The sequence below is a fragment of the Pleurodeles waltl genome, chromosome 4_2 (assembly GCF_031143425.1).
Source record: "Pleurodeles waltl isolate 20211129_DDA chromosome 4_2, aPleWal1.hap1.20221129, whole genome shotgun sequence".
Lineage (NCBI taxonomy): Eukaryota > Metazoa > Chordata > Amphibia > Caudata > Salamandridae > Pleurodeles > Pleurodeles waltl.
In genome coordinates this window covers 208,016,800-208,041,406 of record NC_090443.1, presented here as the reverse complement: position 1 = coordinate 208,041,406, position 24,607 = coordinate 208,016,800, and the positions used below count along the sequence as shown (strand labels likewise).

At 48.0% G+C, this 24,607-nt stretch overlaps 1 protein-coding gene across 2 annotated transcripts in view; it reads left to right on the top strand.

Moving 5' to 3' along the window:
* The window catches only part of STX18 (syntaxin 18), a 463,093-nt gene that overhangs the window by 84,832 nt on the left and 353,654 nt on the right, over positions 1–24,607 (top strand). For both annotated transcript variants that reach the window (XM_069231086.1, XM_069231085.1), the window contains exon 5: positions 2,675–2,741. In XM_069231086.1, coding sequence (XP_069087187.1) covers positions 2,675–2,741 — 67 coding nt within the window. The remainder of the gene's footprint in view (positions 1–2,674; positions 2,742–24,607) is intronic.

The window sequence follows — 24,607 nt, the reverse complement described above, 5'->3', positions numbered from 1 at the left end:
TCCACAACACTTTACTCCACTCTTCACCATTCCACTCTCCTCTATGCCAGTGACTTTTAACCATGCTGAATAGCACCCACTCTGGTGAACAACATGGCTAAAGCACATTTGCAAAGCCAATAGCTCTTTCATAGGCGAGACTTATTGGCTTTGTCAATGCTTGTTATTGTATGGCCTTTTCTTGGGGCCTTTTGAAGCAAATCTTTTTCATTAGGAGAATTTTTGCCTTTAAAAGCTTATTCTGAGTTCTGCTCTATAGCTCGGGCCTGTATTGTTTGACAATCATTTTGAATTGAGAACATATTTCTCCTACGGTGTACATTTTACAGATTTGAATTCTGAAAGATAACTCTGTTACAGACTTGATCCTGTAAGATCTGTGTAACATGGGGAATACTTCTTCTCTTAATGGTGAAATACATGTAACCTGTGGGATAGCTCTGTTAAACTAGAAATGTATCTGTTGGAACTTTGGACAGGGCTAGCTGTGGTGAAGTTATATTTGCTTTAATAAGCCGACGCCTGTGAGATCTGTGTAAGCAGAGTGCTATACTTACTGTTCGATGTCTGAGTTTTGAAAATTGTGTAAACTGAGTGATAGATCTGCTGCTTGGGTCTGTAAGATATCTGTAACCTGAAACCCTAGGGGCAACTCTGCTATCATAGTCCCGAAAGATCAATGTAACCTGATGGAGAGCTTTGATGTCAAATTGTTAAGCTTACACAATATCTATAAAGGAAGAATAGCTCCACTGCTGTAGCCTTTAGCCTTCAAGATTAATGGAATGTGTGGAATAACTTTGTAAATAAATCGGAGATAACTCTGTTGTCTAAAATCATTACCTGTCCAACCTCTGTAACCTAAGCAACTGCTCTAAATCCTGAGCCTTCAAGATCTCTGCATCCTGGACTGTTTGAACTTTAAGTGTGAGCGAGTGTGTGTGTGTGTGTGTGTGTGTGTGTGTGTGTGTGTGTGTGTGTGTGTGTGTGTGTGTGTGTGTGTGTGTGTGTCTGTCTGTCTGTCTGTCTGTCTGTCTGTCTGTCTGTCTGTCTGTCTGTCTGTCTGTCTGTCTGTCTGTGTGCGCGCGCGCAAGAGGAGCCAGGGGAACTGTTTGCACACTGGGCCAATGTGTCTGTGAAATCAGTAAGCAACCTGGGCACCGAGCAGATTGATATTTTTCTCTTGGCAGGGGAGTTTTCATTTTGTGTCCTACCAGTGGGGTCAATTTATTAATAGAACATGTTTCTTCTGTGCCTGTGCACCAAGTGTTTTGTGTTAGGTGCAGAATTTTGTCATAGTCTCATAGGTGATTTGCTACTAAGAAGAATCATTCGTCATGTGTACTTTGACAGAGTTGGAATATTTGATTAGTTCAAAAGGGCCATTAAATCTATGGCTTTTTACCCAATCCATTTTAAATATATATTTTAGATTAAAAAAAAAAACGATCTGTCTCTGTTGATCCAGAATTTTCTTTGGGGACAACCACTCGAGTCCCTCTGGGTAAATTCAAGCGTTTTCAGCGTAATATGATGCTGGCATAAACATTTTTGCCAGGGAGGCTTTTGTCTTTCAGGCCAGCACTGCTTACTGCCACTCTAGATTACTACTAGGGCCTTGATTACAAGTTGCACAGAATTCTAGGTGGAAATTCCAGTTGGATGGACCTACGTTTGCTGTGGAGATAACAGCATTACCATGTGGAATTCCACACACAATTCTCTGTGCTTTAGAAAAAGGTATGGCATGGATGGGTTCTGAGGCCTGGCTCCTGTCGCAGCAGAGATTTCAAGCAGTTTTATCAGTTGGAATTGCCAGATCCAAAATTTGGTCCATTATAACTATAAATGGTAAAATCTAGCACGAGACCACAGGTTCAATCATGATTCCATACTGTAATTCTGCTCCACCCTACTCATAATCAGGACCAAGGGTCAATGTCACTACCTGAGTTCCATTGTTCCTTGTGCCCTTCCTCCTGTGTATCAATCACCCACAGAAGTAACAAGAGTTCAAGAGCGGTGTAGCTGTGCTTGTAGCCCAGTGCCAGTCAGCCTACCACAAGAACTTAGACCTCAAGTCCCTTAACATTTTGTCTAATCACACAGGTGACTGAATGCCTAAAAGCCTTAATGTTGGACAAAGTGCTAAGTGGTAGATCTGGATTAAAAGCTGTAGCCTACTAATTAAATTGGTAGGGTTGGCAGTGTGGTGAAAACCCATCCATATCCCCTACCTGCCCAAGACCACCACTCATGGTGTAGTTGGGTCCACCACATTGTTTGTTGAGAAATCTCAGACTCTCATCCTCCTAATATTTTTGCCTGAGATACACCTATGTGCCCCATACACATTCAGGACGTTTAAACTATTTAAGATAATTTTTGATTTAGAAAGAAGTGCCCAGTGCTGGCTTTTTCCTCCCCCCTTTCTATCTTCCTCTTTCTATCTTCCTCTTTCTGGGTAATGTGCCCGTTGGCTCAGAAATAAGTGGCACAGGAGTCAAATAAAGTTGCATTTATGCTTGCTCTGGCCTTACTAGTCCAAGACTGTCTCCTCTCCTGTTCTCAGCAGCCTCGTTCCTTCTTTCCTGCCGTCACTAGAACAGTAGAAAATTGTAACAATCAACAGTTTCAGTTTACTGTGTTCTTACAGTTTGTCTTTCTTTAACAGGAGTTTGTAAATTGTACTCGGAACAAAGAGCAATCCGTGTCAAACGAGTAGTCGATAAGAAGAGACTGTAAGTTGTTTGATTCTATAGACCTGAGTAAGAGTTTGGGTGTCTGTTTTTTTTGCATTTCAGCTGTTACTGTAGTTTACATTACACTTCAGCGTTTTACATGTAATGCATGTTCCACCTCTAATTTATGTTAAGTTTAATAAGAGATTCTGATGAAAAACAAAGTAGATAGGTAAGTACTCGGTGTACAATTTATTTGAAGACAAATGTCATAAAGATGCGAGAGAGCACGAACAGCACAGCCTCCTTCTTAGCCTGCTGCAACCAACTCCCCACATAACCATTTTTGGGAGTTTTGCTCACGAACGTTTCAGCATAGAACCCTTGTGAGCACAACTGAAACACAACACTCCCCTTTCAACCAAACAGACCTTTTACAAGTCTTAAGAATAATAAAACAAATATGCTGTACATGAAAATTCTAAAATTGGTGTATTAACCCCTTTGCTGTCAGGCCTTTTCCCTCTCGGGTGCAATGCAGCAAAATACTGCAAAATTTTTATTTATTTTTTTAATGGAAAAAGGGCTGCAGAAGAAAGCTTGTGGTTTTTCCTTTGAAAATGGCATCAACAAAGGGTTTGCGGTACTAAAATCACTATCTTCCCAGCTTTCAGGAAAAGGCAGACTTGAATTAGAAAACCAAATTTTTCCACACAATTTTGCCATTTTACTGGAACAAACTAAATTTTTACTATTTTTTGTGCTTTCAGCCTCCTTCCAGTTAGTGCCAGAAATGGATATGAAACCAATGCTGAATACCGGACAGCTAAACATTTCTGAAAAGCAGACAAAATTCTGAATTCAGCAAGGGGTCATTTGTGTAGATCCTTCAAGGTTTCCCTACAGAAAGTAACAGCTAAAATAAAGAAAAGCTTACTCTTCTTAGGGAAGTAATGGCGATGAGAAATGCAACCTTCCAGGTTAGGAACTGTATTTCGCAGGAGTGTATGGGTTCAAAAGGTGGACCCATAAGTCTAGTTAGGACAACATTTAGGTTCCATGAAGGAACAGGTGGTGTTCTTGGTGGTATAATTCTCCTAAGGCCCTCCATGAATGCTTTAATGACTGGTATCTTATATAGGGAAGTTGAATAGGTAGTCTGCAGGTATGCAGATATTGCTGCAAGGTGTATTTTAATGGAAGAGAAAGCCAGGTTAGATTTTTGTAAGTGAAGCAAGTAACCCACTACATGTTCTGGAGTTGTGTGTAATGGTTGTATTTGATTAATATGGCAGTAGCAAACAAACCTCTTCCATTTACTTGCATAGCAGTGCCTGGTGGATGGCCTTCTGGCTTGCTTTATGACTTCCATACATTCTTGGGTAAGTTGTAAGTGCCCGAATTCTAGGATTTCAGGAGCCAGATTGCTAGATTCAGCGATGCTGGATCTGAGTGTCTGATCTTTTGGTTGTGTTGTGTCAACAGATCTGTCCTGTTGGGCAATTTGATGTAGGGTACTACTGATAGGTCTAGCAGCGTTGTGTACCAGGGTTGCCTTGCCCAAGTTGGAGCTATTAATATGAGTTTGAGTTTGTTTTGACTGAGTTTGTTTACCAGGTAAGGAAGGAGAGGGAGAGGAGGAAAAGCGTAAGCAAATATCCCTGACCAGTTCATCCATAGGGCATTGCCTTGGGACTGTTTGTGTGGGTATCTGGATGCGAAGTTTTGGCATTTTGCGTTCTCCTTCGTCGCAAACAAGTCTATTTGAGGTGTTCCCCAGAGTTTGAAATAGGTGTTCAGAATTTGGGGGTGAATTTCCCATTCGTGGACCTGTTGGTGATCTCGAGAGAGATTGTCTGCGAGTTGATTTTGGATCCCTGGTATAAATTGTGCTATTAGGCGAATTTGGTTGTGAATTGCCCAACGCCCAATTTTTTGTGCTAGCAGGCTTAACTGCGTGGAGTGCGTCCCCCCTTGCTTGTTTAGATAATACATTGTTGTCATGTTGTCTGTCTTGACGAGAATGTATTTGTGAACTATTATTGGTTGGAAAGCTTTTAGTGCTTGAAAAACTGCTATAAGTTCTAGGTGATTTATATGCAGTTTTGTTTGATGTACGTTCCATTGTCCTTGTATGCTGTGTTGATCGAGGTGTGCTCCCCACCCTGTCATGGAAGCATCTGTTGTTATTACGTATTGTGGCACTGGGTCTTGGAAAGGCCGCCCTTTGTTTAAATTTATGTTGTTCCACCACAGAAGCGAGAGGTAAGTTTGGCGGTCTATTAACACCAGATCTAGAAGATGACCCTGTGCTTGAGACCACTGTGATGCTAGGCACTGTTGTAAGGGCCTCATGTGCAGTCTTGCGTTTGGGACAATGGCTATGCATGAAGACATCATGCCTAGGAGTTGTAATATCATCTTTGCTTGTATCTTTTGTGTTGGATACATGCGTTGTATGATGGTGTTGAAATTTTGAATTCTTTGGGGACTTGGAGTGGCTACTCCTTTTGTTGTGTCTATTATGGCTCCTAGGTATTGTTGTACTTTGCACGGCAGAATGTTGCATTTCGTGAAGTTGACGGTGAACCCTAGTTTGAAGAGGGTTTGTATGATCTGATTTGTGTGATTTGAGCACTCTATTAACGAATGGGCCTTGATTAGCCAGTCGTCTAGATATGGGAACACATGTATTTGCTGCCTTCTGATGTGTGCAGCGACTACTGCTAGACATTTGGTAAAGACTCTTGGTGAGGTTGTTAATCCGAAAGGCAGTACCTTGAATTGGTAATGTATTCCTTTGAATACAAACCTTAGGTATTTCCTGTGCGATGGGTGTATTGGTATATGGAAATACGCGTCCTTGAGGTCTAAAGTTGTCATGTAGTCGTGTAGTTTTAGCAATGGTAATACTTCTTGTAGTGTGACCATGTGAAAGTGGTCTGATTTGATGAATGTGTTCACTATTCTGAGGTCTAGGATTGGTCTCAGCGTTTTGTCCTTCTTTGGTATCAGAAAGTACAGTGAGTAAACTCCTGTGTTTATTTGTGTGTTTGGCACTAATTCGATTGCATTCTTTTGCAATAGTGCCTGCACTTCTATCTCCAGGAGATTGGAATGATGTTTTGTCAAATGTTGTGCTTTTTGTGGTATGTTTGGAGGGAATTGTAGAAATTCTATGCAATAACCATGTTGGATAATTGCTAGAACCCAAGTGTCTGTAGTGATTTTCTCCCATGCTTTGTAATAATGACTTATTCTTCCCCCCACTGGTGTTGTGTGGAGGGGGTGAGTGACATGTGAGTCACTGCTTAGTAGTAGGGGTTTTGGGGCTTTTAAATTTTCCTCTATTCCTAGGGAATTGCCCTCCTCTATATTGTCCCCGAAAACCTCCTCTGTACTGTCCCTGGTAACTGGACGGTGTTGCCTGTGAGGTGCTGGCTTGTGTGCTCTGACCCCGAAACCCCCCTCTAAAGGGTGTTTTACGGAATGTGCTGTAATTCCCTCTGCTCTGCGGGGAGTAGAGTGCGCCCATGGCTTTAGCAGTGTCCGTGTCTTTTTTGAGTTTCTCAATCGCTGTGTCCACTTCTGGACCGAACAGTTCTTTTTCGTTAAAAGGCATATTGAGAACTGCTTGCTGAATCTCTGGTTTAAATCCAGACGTTCGGAGCCATGCATGCCTTCTGATAGTTACAGATGTATTAATTGTCCATGCAGCTGTATCTGCAGCGTCCATGGAGGAGCGGATTTGGTTGTTGGAAATGGTCTGTCCCTCCTCAACCACTTGTTTTGCCCTATTTTGTAGGTCCTTGGGCAGATGGTCAATGAGATGTTGCATCTCATCCCAATGGGCTCTGTCATAGCGCGCAAGTAGTGCCTGGGAGTTAGCGATGCGCCACTGGTTTGCAGCTTGTGCTGCGACTCTCTTACCAGCTGCATCGAACTTGCGGCTCTCTTTATCTGGGGGTGGTGCATCTCCAGATGTGTGGGAGTTGGCCCTTTTCCTAGCTGCTCCTACAACGACAGAGTCTGGTGGCAGCTGTGTAGTGATGAAAGCCGGGTCTGTAGGAGGCGCCTTATACTTTTTTTCCACTCTTGGTGTGATTGCCCTACTTTTGACCGGCTCCTTAAAGATTTCCTTTGCGTGCCGGAGCATACCAGGGAGCATAGGCAGGCTTTGGTAGGAGCTGTGGGTGGAGGAGAGTGTGTTGAATAAAAAGTCATCCTCGACCTGTTCTGAGTGGAGGCTTACATTGTGAAATTGTGCTGCTTTAGCCACCACTTGAGAATACGCAGTGCTGTCCTCTGGTGGAGATGGCTTCGTAGGGTATGCCTCCGGACTGTTATCTGACACTGGGGCGTCGTATAAGTCCCATGCGTCTTGATCTTGGTCACCCTGGCTCATGGTGGTGTGAGCTGGGGAATGTGATGGAGTTTGTGCTGGTGAGACGTTAATCACAGGTGGAGGAGAGGGTGGTGGGGTAACTTTTTTCACCACTTTTGTTTGTGGTGTTTGTTCAGTTTGGAACTCCAATCTTCTCTTTCTTCTAATAGGGGGAAGGGTGCTTATTTTTCCTGTCCCCTGCTGTATGAAAATACGCTTTTGCGTATGGTCTACATCAGTTGAGTGTAGCTCTTCCTCAAACCTATGCTTTTGCATTTGGGAGGTTAGCGAGTGCTCTTCTGTATAAGAGCCTGAAACTGGGTCGGTTGCAGTTTGTTTTGGCACCGAAACCCTGTCTGCATCTTTTTTCGGCTCCGAGGTGACTTTTTTCTTTTTCGGGGCCGAAACCTCTCGGCGTCGATCTTCTTCGGTGCCGCTGTCTCGGCGTCGAGCCGTGTCTACACCGGTATCTCGGTGTCGATGCTTGTCTCCAGCACTTTCTCGGTCCCGAGAAGGCTGCGTGCCGGTGTCTCGACCGGAGTCGGACGATCTCGGCACTGTTTGGGCCTTTTTCGGTGCCGACGGTCGGTCACCGAATTTATGGGTCGAGCCATGGCCTGGTGGCAGTGGCGTCCCCTGGGCCTTGTAAATCTTCTTCTGAGTGGTTTTCGACGTCTTACTCACGGTTTGTGTATCGTGGAATCCTTCGGAGTCCAATTCTTGGATCGAAAAGGTTCCCTCCTCTTCTTGTTCCTCGAACTCCCGGTGGGCTGTCGGCGCGGACGCCATCTGAAGTCTTCTGGCTCGACGGTCTCGGAGTGTTTTTCGGGACCGGAACGCACGACAGGCCTCGCAGGTGTCTTCACTGTGCTCAGGTGACAGGCACAGGTTGCAGACCAAGTGTTGGTCTGTATAGGGGTATTTATTGTGGCATTTGGGACAGAAACGGAACTGGGTCCGTTCCATCGGCGTTCTTCAGCATGCGGTCGGGCCGACCAGGCCCCGACGGGGGATCGAAAAAATTACCCCGAAGGGCACCGGAGCTCTTCGATCTTAGACGCGGTGTTGAATCTAACTACGCCGATCCCGAACGCAACAATACCGACGAAAATCTTCCGAAATTAGCTATCTTTCCGTTCCGAAACTCGGAGCGACAGGAACACGTCCGAACCCGATGGCGGAAAAAAAACAATCGAAGATGGAGTCGACGCCCATGCGCAATGGAGACAAAAGGAGGAGTCACTCGGTCCCGTGACTCGAAAGACTTCTTCGAAGAAAAACAATTTGTAACACTCCGGCCCAACACCAGATGGCGAGCTATGCAAAACATGCGAATCTACAGCGACTGATGCCACGAACAGATGTACACTGGGTAAGTGACATTTTCATTCTGGGGGACGTGGCTAAGCCTGCCAGCAAGATGGCCGTCACATCGTGAGGCTCTGCTGGGCTTAGGGCCTAATCCGCTCATTTTTCCTCTCGGAGCGGCCATCCCAACTTATTTTTCCTCGGGTGGCCTCTCCGAGATCAGTGTGCTGTTGGTGGTTCCCGCAACGGGCTGCGCGGGGGCCGTATTGCTGCTGGATTTACCGCCCGCCCGGAGGCGGGCCTGGCGGCTTGAGCGGTCGGATCAGACCGCGGCCTCTCTGCCCCTTGGGACGTAGGGCCTATCTGCGGCGCGGCGCTGGCGGGCCAGTGGGGCTGGGTAGAGGAAGGAGGCCTCGGACCGGCCTTTGGAGTGTTCCTCGTTTACGAGGGGGGCTCTGGCTGGGGATGGGACTCCTGGCCATAGCTCTGGCCTGGGCACGCTGTGAAGGACTGCTGGCTGGGTACTGGAGGAGGTGAGGAGCTCCTGGTGCAGGTCTTCCTCTCTGGCTGGCGGCCCAATGTGATTGTTGCGGCGTGGAGGTACGTTCTGGGCCGCGCCCGCCAGTCGGTTCGGACCAGGGGGACCATCTGTGGTGCCCACGGGGCAGTGTGGGGGGGGGGGGGGTCATTTGAGGACAATGGCTTTTCCTGCTCGTTGGCTGCTCCGTGGTGGGCTGCGCGGCGCGGCTGTTTGGAGGAGGTGGCGGAGGTGGCCCCCTGCCTGTTGGACGCCGGGCTGCTCCCGGAGGGTGCCCCGGCAAAGGTGTCGCTTGGGTGATTACTGGCTGCTGCCTGCGGGTTGGGGCTCTGATCGGCCCGACCGGAACAGGCGCAGTGACTTTATGCTTTGGCGGGCTGTGCCTCGCGGCTCCCCTAGAGATTTGGTGCTCCTTTCATTGTGAGGATTTCGGGGGCCAGTTGTTTTTTTTGATCTGTCAGCGGGGAGTCCCCTTTTGCTGTGCCCTGGCAGTTGTGGAGAATGGGAAAGACAATGCAGAAGCAGGCGAAGCTCTCCTTTGAGGGTGGAAAGAAGAGGGGTGGCATTTCGGCCTCTCAGCTGGGGGATGTGCCTGTGGAGGAGGGGGCCTCGGACAGCTCGGTTAAGGCCATGTTCCTGGACCTTAAGAATAGCCTTGCTGGTAATAACGCTAAGCTTGACCATCTGACTGAGCAGCTGGATAGAATTAAGGCAAGGGTGGATGATCACGACTCCCGGTTTGATCAGTTGGGGACGCGCACCTAGGAGTTGAAGGATCAACGGCAGGGCGAACTGGAGCAATTATTGCGTATGGAACGCGTGCTGGAGGTCATACGTTATAAAAATGAGGATTTGGAGGCACGTTCACATCGCAATAACTTTAGAATCGTTGGTCTCCCGGAGTCTAGGGACATGGGTAGGATGGAGGACTTTGTGGAGCACATGCTTTCTGAGCTGTTCCCTGGTGAGCTATCCTGGATGCTGGTGGTGGAGAGGGCTCATAGGTCTCTGGGGCCTTAGCCCCCGCCTGGTACTCCGCCGCGCCCCATCATTGTCCGGTTGTTGAATTATCGTGACAGGGACACTGTCCTCCGGCTGGCCAGGGAGCCACGCCCGGTGATCTACAAGAACTCTGAATTGAACATTTTTCCGGACCACACCCCCAGTGTGCAGGCTGCACGTAAAGCCTTCCTGATGATTAAATGTACGCTCGGTCAGACGGATGCTAGATTCTCCCTTATTTATCCTGCAAAACTGAGAGTACAGCACAGGGGCAAGCTGCATTTCTTTACAGACCCGAAACTGGCAGCTAAATTTGCCAAAATGATACCTAAGAAGTCTGCGGCTGCTGACCCGGAAGCCCCTGGAGCTGAGCAGGCAGCTTTAAGTGACACTGATTGAATCGATTTGGGGGCTGGTGGTTTGGGTTGCCTCTGCATTGCTGCTGGGCTGCACCATTACTGTGATATATGTTCTATTGGCCGCTCCAATGTCTAGTTGATTCTAGGCCCTTCCGCCTCCCTCCCCCTGTCCCGTTCGGGGTGGTGGGATGGACGGCTTGGCTTTCGCCCCTTGGATGAGTCCTAATCTTAAGCCGTTTCAGGGGGGTGGGTTCCCTGCTTTGACCCGTTTGGGGGGTCGGTGGGGGTGGGCTTGTTCTGGTCTTTTCTTCTTCTTCTGTTCTCTTTTATTCGCTTCCTCTGCTTGAATGCGGGCTGCAGGCTTGGCAGGATATTGTGGTTGTGTGGTGCCCTGGCTTGGACGATGCAATGGCGCTGGGGGAGGTGACATTGGTTCGTTGTCTCACCTGGAACGGGCGTGGCTTGAATGATGGGCGAAAGGTGCGGCTTATGTAAAGCGCCAGGAAATTGATATATGTATGTTACAGGAGACTCATTTGGTGGCTGCTACGTTGAATCTGCTGAAGGCTGGCTGGATTGGAGAATTCCACGGTGCGGTGTTCACACGCTATGCAAGGGGAGTAGCGATTCTGCTGCGTAAGGGGCTGCATTGGCGCACCCAGAAAGTAATAGCAGATCCTAATGGCAGATATGTCTTGTTGAGTGCTAGATAGACCTTGCAGACTCGTCTCGGTCTGTGGTCCAAACACTGATGACCCTGAATTTTTCCGTGAAGTCTGGCCCTTGGTCGAGTCCCTGGGCAGTGGTGCTGTGATCTGGGGTTGGGATTTTAATGTGATTTTGGATCCGGCGGTGGATCGTGAGAGTCCGGCCAGGGTGCAGCACGTTGCTGCTGCTAAGGCTCTGTCGTCTGTGATGGCTGATGGTGCCTTGGTGGATCTATGGAGGGTGAAGCATGGGGCCGAAAGAGAGGGTATCTGTGTTAATTAGGCTCACAATAGCTGGTCCGGCATCGACCGTTGGCTGGGTATGAGGGACGTGGAGCTCTGGACTCAGTCTGTGGAACATATGGCGCGCATGTTATCGGACCACTCGGCGGTTAAGCTGGTGCTGGCGGTGCCTGGTGGGCCCGGGCGTGCACACATGTGGCGTCTGCCGCATGGGGTGCTTCGGGATGGGGCGTTTCGTGTGGAGGTCCGTAAGGCCATTACTCATTATTTTGCTGAAAATAGCGGGTCCGTGACTTCGGCCGGAACATTATGGGAGGCTTTTAAGGTGGTCATTCATGGGGTATGCCTCTCGAAGCAACATGGTATATTACGGACGCTGATTTAGAGGCTCAGATAGCGGATCTGGAGAGGCGTATGGTGGCAGACTGGTCTGGCGCTACTCTTGCGGCACTACGGAGTGCTGTATCTCTGTACGAGGAGGCCTCCCTGCGGGAGATTTGTTTTTTGGGGAAGTTTGCCAGGGTAAGACGCTATGGGGAGGGTGAGAGGGCTGGGCGCACGCTGGCGAACATGTTAAGCAAGCCTTGGGCTAGTAATGATATTACTGAAATAGACAGTGCGGAGGGTGAGCGCGTGGTGGGGATAGATGGGGTCATGAAGGTTTTTACCACATTTTTTGTGGATCTGTATGCTGAGTCTTCTGAGCTGGATGACGAGGCAGCACAGGTTTACTTCTCTGAGATTAGCTTACTCTGGTTTGATGATGCTCATCGCTCTTATTTCGATGCTCTCTTCTCAGTTGAGGAGGTTAAATCGGCAATTCGCAGCCTGCCTGGCGATAATAAGTCCCCCGGCTTGGATGGACTGACTCCTGCGTTCTACAAGGAATACTCTGATATTCTTGCTCCTCAACTTTTGGAGGTTTATGCGGAGGCTATGTAGACTGGAGTTCTCCCTGCCTCCCTTCGTGAGGCCCTGATCGCCACGATTCATAAGCCTGGTAAGGATCTGCATTGCTGTGATTCGTATCACCCGCTCTCTGTGATTAATATAGATAGTAAAATCTCGTCCAAGATGATAGCGGTGCGGCTGCAGCCACTGTTGCCGAAGCTGGTGCTCCCGGATCAGTCTGGGTTTTTGCCGGGCCGGTCTACGTCTCATAATTTGTATACGTACTTTGCAGTCGCAGGCTCAATTGAAGCCGAGGAGGATGTGGCTGCAGTGTTTCTAGACGGCACTAAAGCTTTTGACTCGCTGGCATGGAAGTACATGTTTGCGCTGCTTGCCAGAGTGGGTCTGAGCGTGCGTTTTGTGCAATTGATCCGTTTGCTTTATTCGGAACCCACCTCTAGATTGCCATTAAATGGAAGCATCTCTGGCCCCTTTCGGGTGGCTCGAGGGACTCGCCAGGGGTGCCCTTTATCTCCGTTGCTTTATGCAATTGCGATGGAGCCGCTCGCGGCGTGCCTGAGACAGCATCATAACATAAGAGGGCTGCCGTTCCGGCAGCGGCCCATACTGATCTCAATGTATGCAGATGACATTGTGCTGTATATTTGCGAGCCGCGAAAAAATCTTGATGTTCTGCTTGAAGAGATCGTGTGATTCAGCGCTTTCTCTGACATTGTGATTAATTGGTCCAAGTCGGTAGTGATGCACCTTTCTGCGGGGTCGGTGAGATTTCCCTCCCGGTATCCGATTGGGTGGACGGATTGTCCAGTACGCTATTTAGGAGTGTGGCTGAGTCATGTCGTGGAGACACTCTGGTTGGCCAACTATGGCAATGCAATCTCGTGGCTGGAAGATAGGGTTGAGGTGTGGCGTTCACTGCCGCTGTCGCTTATAGGACGCATTGCTATTGCTAAAATGGTAGTGCTACCTAAATTCCTATACCTGTTTGTGAATCTTCCTCTCATTCTTAGTGCAAGCTTTTTGCGGCACCTTCGTTCTGCTCTGATACGGTTGGTTTGGGCAGCCTAGAATTGCCTGGGAGAAGTTGACATTACCCTTTGAGTTGGGCAGCCGTGCTGCTCCCGACTTGGAGCTCTATTATTACTGTGCCAAGGCCCATTTTGCGTATTATTGGCTGCGCCCTGTTCGTTATTTACCGAATCTCGCACCTGAAAGCGATGTGGTGTGGTTGGACGGCCTGTCGCAGGTTTTCGGGAACCCCTCCCGGCCCTGGTTGCGTCCTGTGGATACTTTGGCATGTACTGCTAGGGCTTGGACTGCCCTACTGCCCTGTGATGGCGCACGCGAGCCCTTCGCTCCCTCGTTGTCGGCTGTTGCAGATGAGAGGATGTTTCGCGAAGTGGACTACACGATTTCCTACGTGACTCGAGTTTAACTGAACTGGGTGACTGGTTTGTGGAGGGGCGGTTGATCTCCCCGGAGGTGGCGCTTGTGGATGGATGTGATAATGCGTTGCATCGGTTGTACGTATTGCGTGTCTGCGCGATGCTCCGTGCACGCTTCTCCGGCCTCCCTACGACTCCATTGGTATGTCAGGCAATGGAGGTGCTTTGTTGTGCGCGGTCTGCGCGCAAACTCATTACCAAGTTATATAACTGTTTACAAGGTCAGCAGAGTGGAATCGCAGTGTCAGCTAAAGCTAAATTGGAGGCTGATATTGGTGAGGCCATTTCTGAAGACTTGTGGAAGAAATGCTGTGCGCATATGAGAGTTCTGTCACCTAACTACAGGCTGCGGCTTATTCATTTCAAATTCCTGCATAGATTATATTACACCCCTCGAGGTTTGTACACTATGGGTCTGTGCACGGATGCGTATTGTGAAAGGTGTTGCGCCCCAATGCTGACTTTTTACATCTTGCGTGGTACTGTGGGGGAGTTCATACCTTTTGGTCGGAGGTAATGCATGTGATTGAGGAGATGACTGGCCTGGATCTGCCATTTTCCCCTAAGCTGGCACTTCTTGGATTGGTCAAGGAGGTTCCGCCGGCTCATAGGAGACTAGTGGGCCTGCTGATGCTGCTGGCTAAGTGCAGGGTTGCGATGTGCTGTGGGCGCAGTAGGTCTCCTCGTGGGTCTGTCTGGTTGCGTGACGCCTCATTTTGTCAAGAGCAATTAATGATCTTCTGGGAGTTGGTCCCTGAGGGTTCCCGGTTGTGAGATATCTGGGCTCCTCTGCGCTCCTTCTTGGAGTCCTCTCTGTGAGGCTGTAGTTGCGAATCACCTTCGGACACATGCTTGACAGTTCTGATTTCAGTTGCTACTCTCGTACGTCATGGCTGAAATGCGTAAATGGATGATTGCACTGCACTCCTGCGTATCCCCTCTGCCCGTCCTTTTTCTTTCTCCCTCTGTTGGTTGTGAATCGGTTCAGCCCTAAGAATGTGAGCTTCTCTTGAGCTTGTCCCTGGATTTATGCTTACCAATGCATTAACTCTCCTAATGCTGATGCTATACCCTGACGAGTCTTGTTTGAGATGGGGATAACTCCCCTGCGATTCTGATTGGTTGCTTGAGATAAGCATTGGGTATTTGTATACTGTATGGGACTATGTATGTATTAATTTTGCTATTTAGTTCATCAGGCTCTCTTTATATGTTTATCTTCATAACTGAATAAATAAATAAATAAATAAAAAGAAAAAGAGCATTTCTGGCCACGTTTTTTTTTATAACTCTTTCCAGCTATGGCAGATTTTTCAAAGCACTATACCGTTACGTCTGCTGGACTCTTCTTGTTGCAGGGATATATAGGGCTTGTGGGTTCATCAAGAACCCTAGGTACCCAGAGCCAATAAAGGAGCTGCACCTTGCTATGGGTATTCATTGTTTACGGGAATACAGCAATTAATTTGGTGAAATATAAAGAGTGAAAAATAGGCATCATGGAAACCTTTGTATTTCCAAAATGGGCACAAGATAAGGTGTTGTGAAACAATGGTTATTTGCACATCTCTGAATTCCGGGGACCCCATACTAGCATGTAAGTTATAGGGCATTTCTCAAATAGAGGTATTTTTTTACGCTCTGTCTTCCATTTGGAAGGAAGAAATGTAGAGGAACACAAGGGGCAATAACACTTGTTCTGCTGTTCTGTGTTCCCCCAAGTCTTCACATAAAAACAGTACCTCACTTGTGTGGGTAGGCCTAGTGCCCATCCCAGGAAACGCAACATGGACACATCACATTTTACATTGAAATCTGACGTGTTTTTTGGAAAGTGCCTAGCTGTGGGGTTTGGCCTCTAGCTCAGCCAGTAGCTAGGGAAACCTACCAAAACCAGTGCATTTTTCAAGACTAGACATCTAGGGGAATCCAGGATGGGTTAAATTGTGGCACTTTCACCAGGTTCTGTTTCGTAGAATCTTTAGCAAACCTCAAAAATTGGCAAAAAATACTTTTTCTTCACATTTCGGTGCTGCAAAGTTCTGGAATCTGAGGGGAGCCACAAACTTCCTTCTATCCAGCATTCCTCTAGGTCTCTCGATAAAAATGTTACCTCACTTGTGTGGGTAGGCCTAGTGCTAGCGACAGGAAAATGCCCCAAAACACTACGTGGACACATCAAAATTATCAAATACAAAACTACTTGTTTTTGTTGGGGTGGTGGAGGATACCTGCATTTTTGGTCCTGAGCTCAGAAGCCATCTAGGGACACCCACCAAACCCTAGCGCTCCCCCCCCATGGGCCAGGTGCAGGACGAGGTGGTTATGTCCTCGGCACCTGAGCGCCATGGCCGAGGACGTAACTACCTCGTCCCAGGCACCCAAGGGGTTAAACATTATGGATCAGTTTTGTTTATTTTGTAGCTATAGCAAAACATGTAGAATACACAGCTATTCGCCTTTAACCCAGGGGCCAGCAGTGTCATAATGATCAGTTGAAATCAGACATTTACACAGCCTTCTGCCTACAACCCTGGGGCCAGAAGTGATTCTTAAGGTATTTTCAAAAGTGTAATAACACAAACAGCCCATAGAACACCCTCCCACCCCCCACCCCCCCCATCCCCTTCTGAAGACACAGTTATGGTGATCTATGACTACTGTGGAATGGTGTGAAGCCGTTCAAGAGTGACCGTGTTGGCAAAGCAAAGTTAGAGTGTGGATAGGTCTGCAGGTGGTGCGATTGGGGGGGAGCAAATGCAGCATTTTGAGATACGTTGAGCATGTCAACTCATTAAATTCGGAAGCTAGAATAGTATTGAATGGTGTCCGCAGGTCAGGGTATGAAGCGTTGTCGTGGGCAACTGCGAGGGAGATATTCTCCATCCCCAAAGTATACCAGAGTTTATGGAGCCACACTGTATAATCAGGGACCCTGTCTGAACCCCATGCTGCGAGAATGACTTGGTGAGCAGCCCCCACGGCCAATGCCATTTGTCCCCCTCTCCAGTAGTGCAGGGGATAAGTTAATGGGTTGGGAAGCCCAATGATAGTGTAGGCTGGGAATCATGGTATTGTGGTGTTGAAGGCCTTATCTTTGTCATCCAGGATATGCCCCCAATAGCGGACTAATTTTGAGTAATGCCAGATAAGGCGTATCAAAGTGCCTGATCCAATACACCCCCTCCAACAGCGTTCGGAACAACTCTGGTTCCATGGGTGGATCCGAGCTGGCGTGAGGTACCAGTAGGCTCTGTGCTAGCCATATTATGATCAGTGTGACGGGCCCAGAGGTAGATGCCCTCCCAATCTTTAATAGAGAGTGCAATGCCTATCTCTGCCTCCCACCTCCTCTGCCCTGCTGTTTTCTCTGGTGGTGCGTCCCACCTAGTAGAGCGTCGATCTCCATGATGAGATGACTTTCTGTCTTTTACAGGAAGGCTCATTTTTCAAAAGGTGTGAGGGGTTGCTCCACCTCTAGTATACTGTAATGTTAGGATTAAGCATCCAGTGTCTCACATGCAAGTATTCTGGTCCGCCTCCTCTAAATCGTAATAGGCTTATAGTTGGTTGAACAGGGTTATCCTCAGAGTGTCGAAATGGCAGCCTATCTGCTTGCAGACGCCTTGCTGCCACAGTCAGAAGTGTTTGGGGTGCATTACTGGCATAAAGTCGGGTTAGCCAGAATTGGGGTCATGGGAGAAGGGAAAGAGTTCAATTTGGCCCTCGTCGCCACCGCCTCCAAACCGTAAACACGGAACCGGTCACTGGGGAAGAGTTGAGTCTTCATGCCAAGGCTTCTGACATATCCTGGTCCATAAAGCACCAGTGTTTCTCTGAGGCAGGTCGACTCCATTCAGCCATAAAGTGTAATTGGGAGACTTGGTAGTAGTGAGTCACCATGGGTATTACGAGCCCTCCCTCACTTGTTGTGCGGTAGAGTAGGTGTCTCTGGGGACGTGCTTTCTTCCCATCCCAGATTAACCTGTTGACCCCAAAATGCAGAGAGCAAAGCAGGTGTTTGGGTGGAGTCTGTGGAATCCTGATAGATGTAGAGGATCCAGGGGAGGACTGTCATCTTTATTTGCTTCAATCCTGCCGAACCAGGATAGTTGTAAGTGGCGCTAAGTGGTCAAATTGGACAGGACCTGAGATGTGAGGGCAGTGTAATTCAGTGTTGCTGTTCTGGCCATTGAGCAGGCTAGCTTAATGCCGAGGTAGGGTATATACTCCCCAGTCCACTTGAAAGGGAATAAGGAGCAGAGGCAGTTCTCCTGGGATTGTGTCGGCAATAAATTCAGGACCTGGGTTTTCTGCATGATTACTTTGAACCCGGATACCTCCCCAATAGAGTGAAGCTTTATCACTAGGGCCGACAGCGATGTTTCTGGAGCAGTGAGGGCAAGGATCATGTTATGTGCATACAGGGGATGCTCATGATAGCCGGGCTGTCCCTAATTCTTTAGGCAAAAGGCTCCATATACAGGGCAAAGAGGAGAGGGGATTCCTGCCAGGTGCCTTTCTGGATGGGGAAGGGTTTGCACAACATGCTGGGGCCTCTCACTGATGTCCTAGGGGTGCTGTAGAAACTGCGGATCCAGTGTTGGAATCTTGCCCCGAGGCTGAATTGTTACAGCGCATCAAATAGATGGGGCTAATGAACCCTCTCAAACTCCTTCTCAGCATCCATGGAGAGAAGAGTAGAAGCCTTGTGAGAGCTGCTAGTGTTGTCCATTAAATGGAGAATACGTTTGTTTTTTTCAGTTGGGTATGAAGTCTGCTTGGTCAGGATTGACCAGTCCAGCATGGGGGGGGGGGTTGAGGCAGTGTGCCAGAATGCTAGTAAAGAGTTTGGCGCCAATGTTCAGGAGTGAGATAGGCCTGTAGGACCCACACAAGGCGGGGTCTTTGCCAGGCTTTGGAATGACTGAGATGGATGCTTCTAGCATTGTCAGTAATGGACCCAGTGTCGGCGAAAGAGTTGAAAAGATGAGTAAGCAATGGGGTTAGATCTTGGCAAAAAACTCTATAAAACTGGAGTGTAATGTGGACGGGCTAAGGGGACTTCATCCGGTTCAGACAGGTAATGGCCAAGATCCCCTCCTCAATCCGAATGGGTTTCTTCAGATTCTTGGAGTTGTAGGGCAGCAAGGAAAGAAACCAGAGACTCCCCAAAATTCCTGGGAAGGTCAGAGAGAGGAGTGTCAGTGACTTTGTATAGCATACTGTAAAAGATGTGGAATTCAGCTGCCATGGGAGCGTTTCTGTGTACTTCCGAGCCCGTGTTAGTGCATATTGGGCAAGCATATGGCCACAGCGATTACTTCCCAGGTAAAAAATATTTTTTAGCTTTGCCATCTCATAATCTGCCCTATCAAGGTTTATGTGCTTGAGGAGCAAAGGTGCTTTTTCTACCTCCCTCTACTCTCTTGGGGCCCGGGCCGTTTATGTATGGCCTCTAACTCCATCACTTTCCATACCAGATTTGCACTTTTGTCCTTGCGGCGTTGGTTATCCGCCGCTGAGATGGCGATGAGTTCCCCTCTGACCACCAGCTTCGCATAGAGTGGCCCGTGTTGTCTCTTCGATGTCGTTATTTCAGAGGAAGTCGGCTATCACCTCCTGTACCGTCTCCATAGTGGTTTGAGACGGAAGTAAGCTATCTCTGAGCCTCCAGTGAGAGGGCCGCTGCTGACGTGCATCCACCCAGAGGACCACGGAGAGGGCTGCATGGTCTGACAAGGCCTGGGGATCAATATAGACCTCCTGAACAAGGGCCTGTACTGCAGGGGACACCAGGAAATTATAGATGCATGCATTGGTTTTGTGTGCTGCAAAGTAGTATATGTAATTGTGAGTGTTGGGATGGAAAAGGTGCCAGATATCCCCTAGGCCACTGTCAGCCAGCCATTAAAGACCCCCTGACGAAAAGGTACCGATCTGAACACATTGTTGGCCAGAGTGATCTAAGTCTCTGTTCATGACTAGGTTCAGGTCCTTTCCCAACAGTACAGCAGCTTCTGGGGATTGTAGTACTAAGGAGAGAGCACTCTCATTAAATGTCTCCTGGTGCTCAATGGGTGTGTAAATGGACACAAGGATGAAGTGAAAATTGCCGAGTTGTAGCTGTAAAGCAAGATGGCGCCCTTTGATTTCAGCCATCTTGGTCAGACCTTTGCCCCTGAATCCCTTTGAGAGTAAGATAGCCACGTCCCCCTTCTTCACAGGGCCTAAGGAACAATACTGGTGCGGGAACTAGCTGATTTTCATCCTACATTCATCTTTGGAGAGGAGATGCGTTTCCTGAAGGAGCCAAATGTCGCGACCAGAGCATTCTAGGAGTGACAGGACAGCAGTGCGTTTAGTTGTGTTATTGAGACCTCGGACATTAAGGCTTGCAACTTTAACCTCTAGGAAATCGGAAGAAAAAGAAAGGAGGCAGGAATCTGTCACACAGGATTAATGTCATGGTACGCTGGATATAGGGCAGGATTGAATGAGAATGAGCTGTCACCTGATCCTGCAGTGATGTATCAGTACATTGTTTAGTGTGAAGGAGTGAAAACAATAAAATTATAAAGAGAACATAAACAGTAACCACACCTGGAGGGACTTGCTGTCCCAGGGATCCTTGTTGCTGTGGGGGCCGGACTTCAGATCGCAGGAGCTCATAGCGTGCTGTGTCGCCCTGCAACGTTGTTGTGCCGTTCCACACCTGGAGGGACTTGCTGTCCCAGGGATCCTTGTTGCTGTGGGGCCGGACTTCAGATCGCAGGCGCTCATAGCGCGCCGCGTTGGCCCGCCATGCGGGCCGTGCCCGGGCAAAGCCCGGGCCAAGGGCAGGCCCGTCCGAGACCGTCTGAGGCCAGGTTGGGCAACCCCTCCTGGCCCAAAGGTAGGAGTTATCCCTGCGACTCATTGCTGCTTGGCGCTATAAATGTTTAAAACTTGCCCCATATTTGTTTATCGTAGCCCCAAGTTTTTCCTAAATGAGGAAGTGCAAGGCAAGGGGTAGTCCGCCGGTGGGCACTGCCCAAACAAAAATTCCCAAACTGCATCAAACGCCACACATTTCATCTAGTTGCGTAACTGACAAAATTGATAATCTGATCGAGGAAGTGGAATCCTTGCTGACTAAAAAGAAGAAAGTCTCCCAAAAAAAATTAAAAAATGGTTTACTCACCACCTTCTTGTCAGTCAAATCCCGGGGCAAGGAAAACGTCTCTGACAGTGGTGTTACTTTGAGGCCACTAACAGCACAGGCTGACGGACCAAACATAAGCTGCAGAGATCAATGCACATACCAGATAAGATCAGAGAATCCCCCGTTAAGCAGCGTGATTGTACAGGACATCCCCTGCTCCAATCGCTTTCTACCATTGGAGTCTCAGGCCCAAGCAGAAGAACTGGGTAGCCTTAATCCAAGCGCACAACCTACAAGTCATCACTCTACTATATCCCACCCTCAGGAGGATTTGGTTGCCCTTGTCACTGATTTAAAAGAAGAGGTAAAAGAACTGAAGACACTAATGACAGAGTTTTTGTTACTTCTTCGCTCTAATAATTTGTCAAGAGAAACTGCTCCTGTGTATAAGGCAGAGTCAAATCCTATTTCCTCTTCTATCAAAGAACTTGGTGCTAGGAAGAAGACCGTTGCTCGCCCAAGCAGCAATCTTCACCGGGATACTAGAGACCCACAGATCAGTCTTATTAGTCCCTCTGGCACAAAAAGTAATCTCTGTGCTCCAATCATTTCTCGACCTTGCACCAAAATGGTATGGGAACCGCTTACTGTGCAAACCTCACTTAAGTCTCTGGGTAGTGGTTACCCAGTCCTCATGAGCATTCCCTCTTTTAGCGCCTAATGAACATGAAGTTAGTGCTTCACTTATAAATAAGGTTATTCACTGGATTAGGCACACCAGACAATGTGGTTCCGTTATCCATTCAGATATAATATCAGCGCAGCGCCACACAGAGAGAGTTGGCCACTGGGACACAACAAAGCTAATGCTGTCTGCGCCCGAGTTGGTAAGGGGCCTATTATCTATGGAGACGCGGAACCCCTTGCAAAGTGGTTCAAATATTTGTTTTAAAAGCTGTTGGCCTGTAAATGATTCTTCATTGAGGAGGAATTTTCCTGCCCCCGAACCACAGCCTTCGAATCGAGAGAGACGAATCTCTAGTCACTTCTGAGGAGACCCCTGTCTTAGCCAAAAAGAAGGAGGGTGTTTGCCAGAACGCGATGACTGATCCAGGGAGGCTGGTACAAGTAGCTGTTGCTCCAGATATTGATTGACTGACTTTGTCTGCAACTGCTCGGGATAGTAGTGGTTCTTCTCACATTGTTAACCTGCAGGTAGAAGGGGGGTCAGATCCAGAGCCCCTTTTCCTTAAGAGCAGGGTTCCAGCATTCGATGGACTCGATGCACCTGTGGTCAAATCACCACCTAGGGAGAACAATGTTGGATCTTGTATCTTGCCATCCCTTTGGAGGACCCTATAACCCAGGAGACTCTAACTCTAAAGTTTCTGAACTTGGCTGGAATTCGCAACAAACTAGATGACCCAGATTGGGGGGAGTTTATTGACAAATTTGACATATGCTTGTTCCAGGAAACTTGGTCTACTATCAATGTTTTAGACAAGGGTTTAAGTCATTTTGCAAAGAAGCCAGACTGTCCCTGGCAGGGAGAGCGGCGGGGGTTCTTATTATATGGATAATAAACTCAGATCTGGGCAATATTAGAGAAATTTATGTGGACTCAGATGATATACTGGCTTTATCTATTCAGCAAAAGCGAGGCTTCCCCTTGTTGTGTGTTAATGTTTACAATAAACCAGGTCCTTTTAATCAATTGTCAAAAACTATTCAGGTGTTGAATGCCTTGGTGTCAGAGTATATAACATCGCATTTTACTTTTGTTGCTGGGGACTTAAATGTGTCACATGAGCCGAACTCTGTATTTTCCGGGATTACGCAGCTAGAAGACGCATCCTGGAATATTCTTCCTTTCTCCTCCCTGAAGAAACAGTCCAGAACTAGCAGTAGGGCTTTGCAGGTTATAGACTTCATGATAACACACGGTCTCCGCCCAGGAAATGGGCGTTTTCCTTCGGACTCTCCTGCAAAACCCACATTATTCAGAAGGTCCTACAGTAGTATATTAGATTATGTGGTCATTGATGTGAGGATATGGCACACTAATAAAGATATTTGCATAGGAAGTCAATACAATAGCGATCATGCCCCAATCTTAGTTACACATAATGGGCTTATTTAAAAAAAAATAGATATGCAAAATAGCTATGAAACTATTTCCCCCCTAGTAGTCTCCTCTAACAAGCGTGCCCTGAAGTGGGATCGTTTTAAAAGTTCAAGAAAACTGAGGGGGAAAATGCTTGACTTAGTATCAACCCACCAATTAATGGAGGGTCCTTGCTCATATTTCCCCAATGAGGTTATGGCCTTGCAGATCGATCTTTTTTATACTTTGAAGGATCTTTTTTACAGAACTGTTAGGGAAAGTAATCATTCAGTAGTTGGACCCCACCATAGGTGGTTTGGCAAAGCCTGCCGGGGAGTCTAAGTGTAGCTTGTTAAAGGCAATTATATCTAAAGATAGACATCTGATAACTAGTGCTAGGCGTGAGTACGCATTTGTAATAAAGACCTGCAAAAATAATTGGAAAGAGGAGTCATGGCAGGATTTGCTGACAGCAGCTAAGGAGAAGCATCTGAAACGCTTGGTGGCTTTTAACCCCTAGTGTGCCTGGGACGAGGTGGTCTCGTCCTCGGTGCCGAGGACGAGACCACCTCGTCCTGCTATGGGCCCCCAGGGGGGAGCGCTAGCGCTCCCCCCGATGGCCAGGCACACCCCTCCCCCAGGCAGGGATGGAAGGGGAATCGCTTCCCCTTCCACCCCCGCCCCCCGTTACCCCCCTGTGGTGTCTGATGACGTCAGCGCGCAGAGGCCTTCCACCGGCACTGGAAGCTCAGCTTCCACTGCCGGATCGGAGGAGAAATGCAGAGCATTTCTCCTCCGATCACGTGGAGGGTGTCAGAGAAGCCTGGAAGGAGAGGAAAGGCCTTTCCTCTCCTTCCAGGCTTCTCTGAACATTTCTGCTGCCCGATCACGATGCGATCGGGCAGCAGAAATGCCACTAGACACCAGGGAATTTTTTTATTTTTATTTATATGAATGATGAGAGCGGCCCCTTGGGCAAGGGCCCCTCTTCAGGGGGCAAGGCAGACTGGCCTATTTTGGAAGGCCCATCTGCCCCCAAGGGGGGCAGAAAGCCCACCAGAGACCACAGAAGATTTTTCTTTTCAAAAAAAGAGGTTGGGGGTATGGCCATACCCCCACCCCAAATAAATGGGGCCAAAGTTGTTCTGCCCACCAGTGGGCAGATTGGGCAATTACCCCCGATCCACACCCCGGGGGGACGGAAAGTCTACTAGATGCCAGGGAATAAAAGAAATTAAAAGAAAATAGTGGGGTGATGGCTACCAACCAGTATAGGCCTTGTTATGCCCCCACCCGAACTGAAGGGACTAACAGTCTTTCAGCTGTCCTCGCACACTAAAATATCTTATCCCATGGCAAGAAAGAGGACATTTAATTTTTCTTTTTTTTTTTTGTTTTTTTTTTTTTACACTTGGGCCATGAGAGCTTGGTAAATCTCAAAATCGTCCCACTTGGAATGGTGAGGGCTGCACTTTTTTTTACTTTGGGACGCTGCCATGTAGAAAAATCCACAAGACCTAGACACATCTGAAAACTAAACTTCTATTTGATTCCAGGATGGTGTGCTTCACATGTACCCCACACCATTTCCATACCCACAATGCCCTGCAAACCTGCAACTTTGCTGGAAAGCACAAATTTTCCCCACATTTTTGTGATGGAACCTTCCGGAATCTGCAGTAATCCACAAAATTCCTACCACCCAGCATTGTCTCATCTATACCGATAAAATATCTGCTGCACTCGTCAGCCTAAAAATGTTTTTTTTCAAACTGCCCTT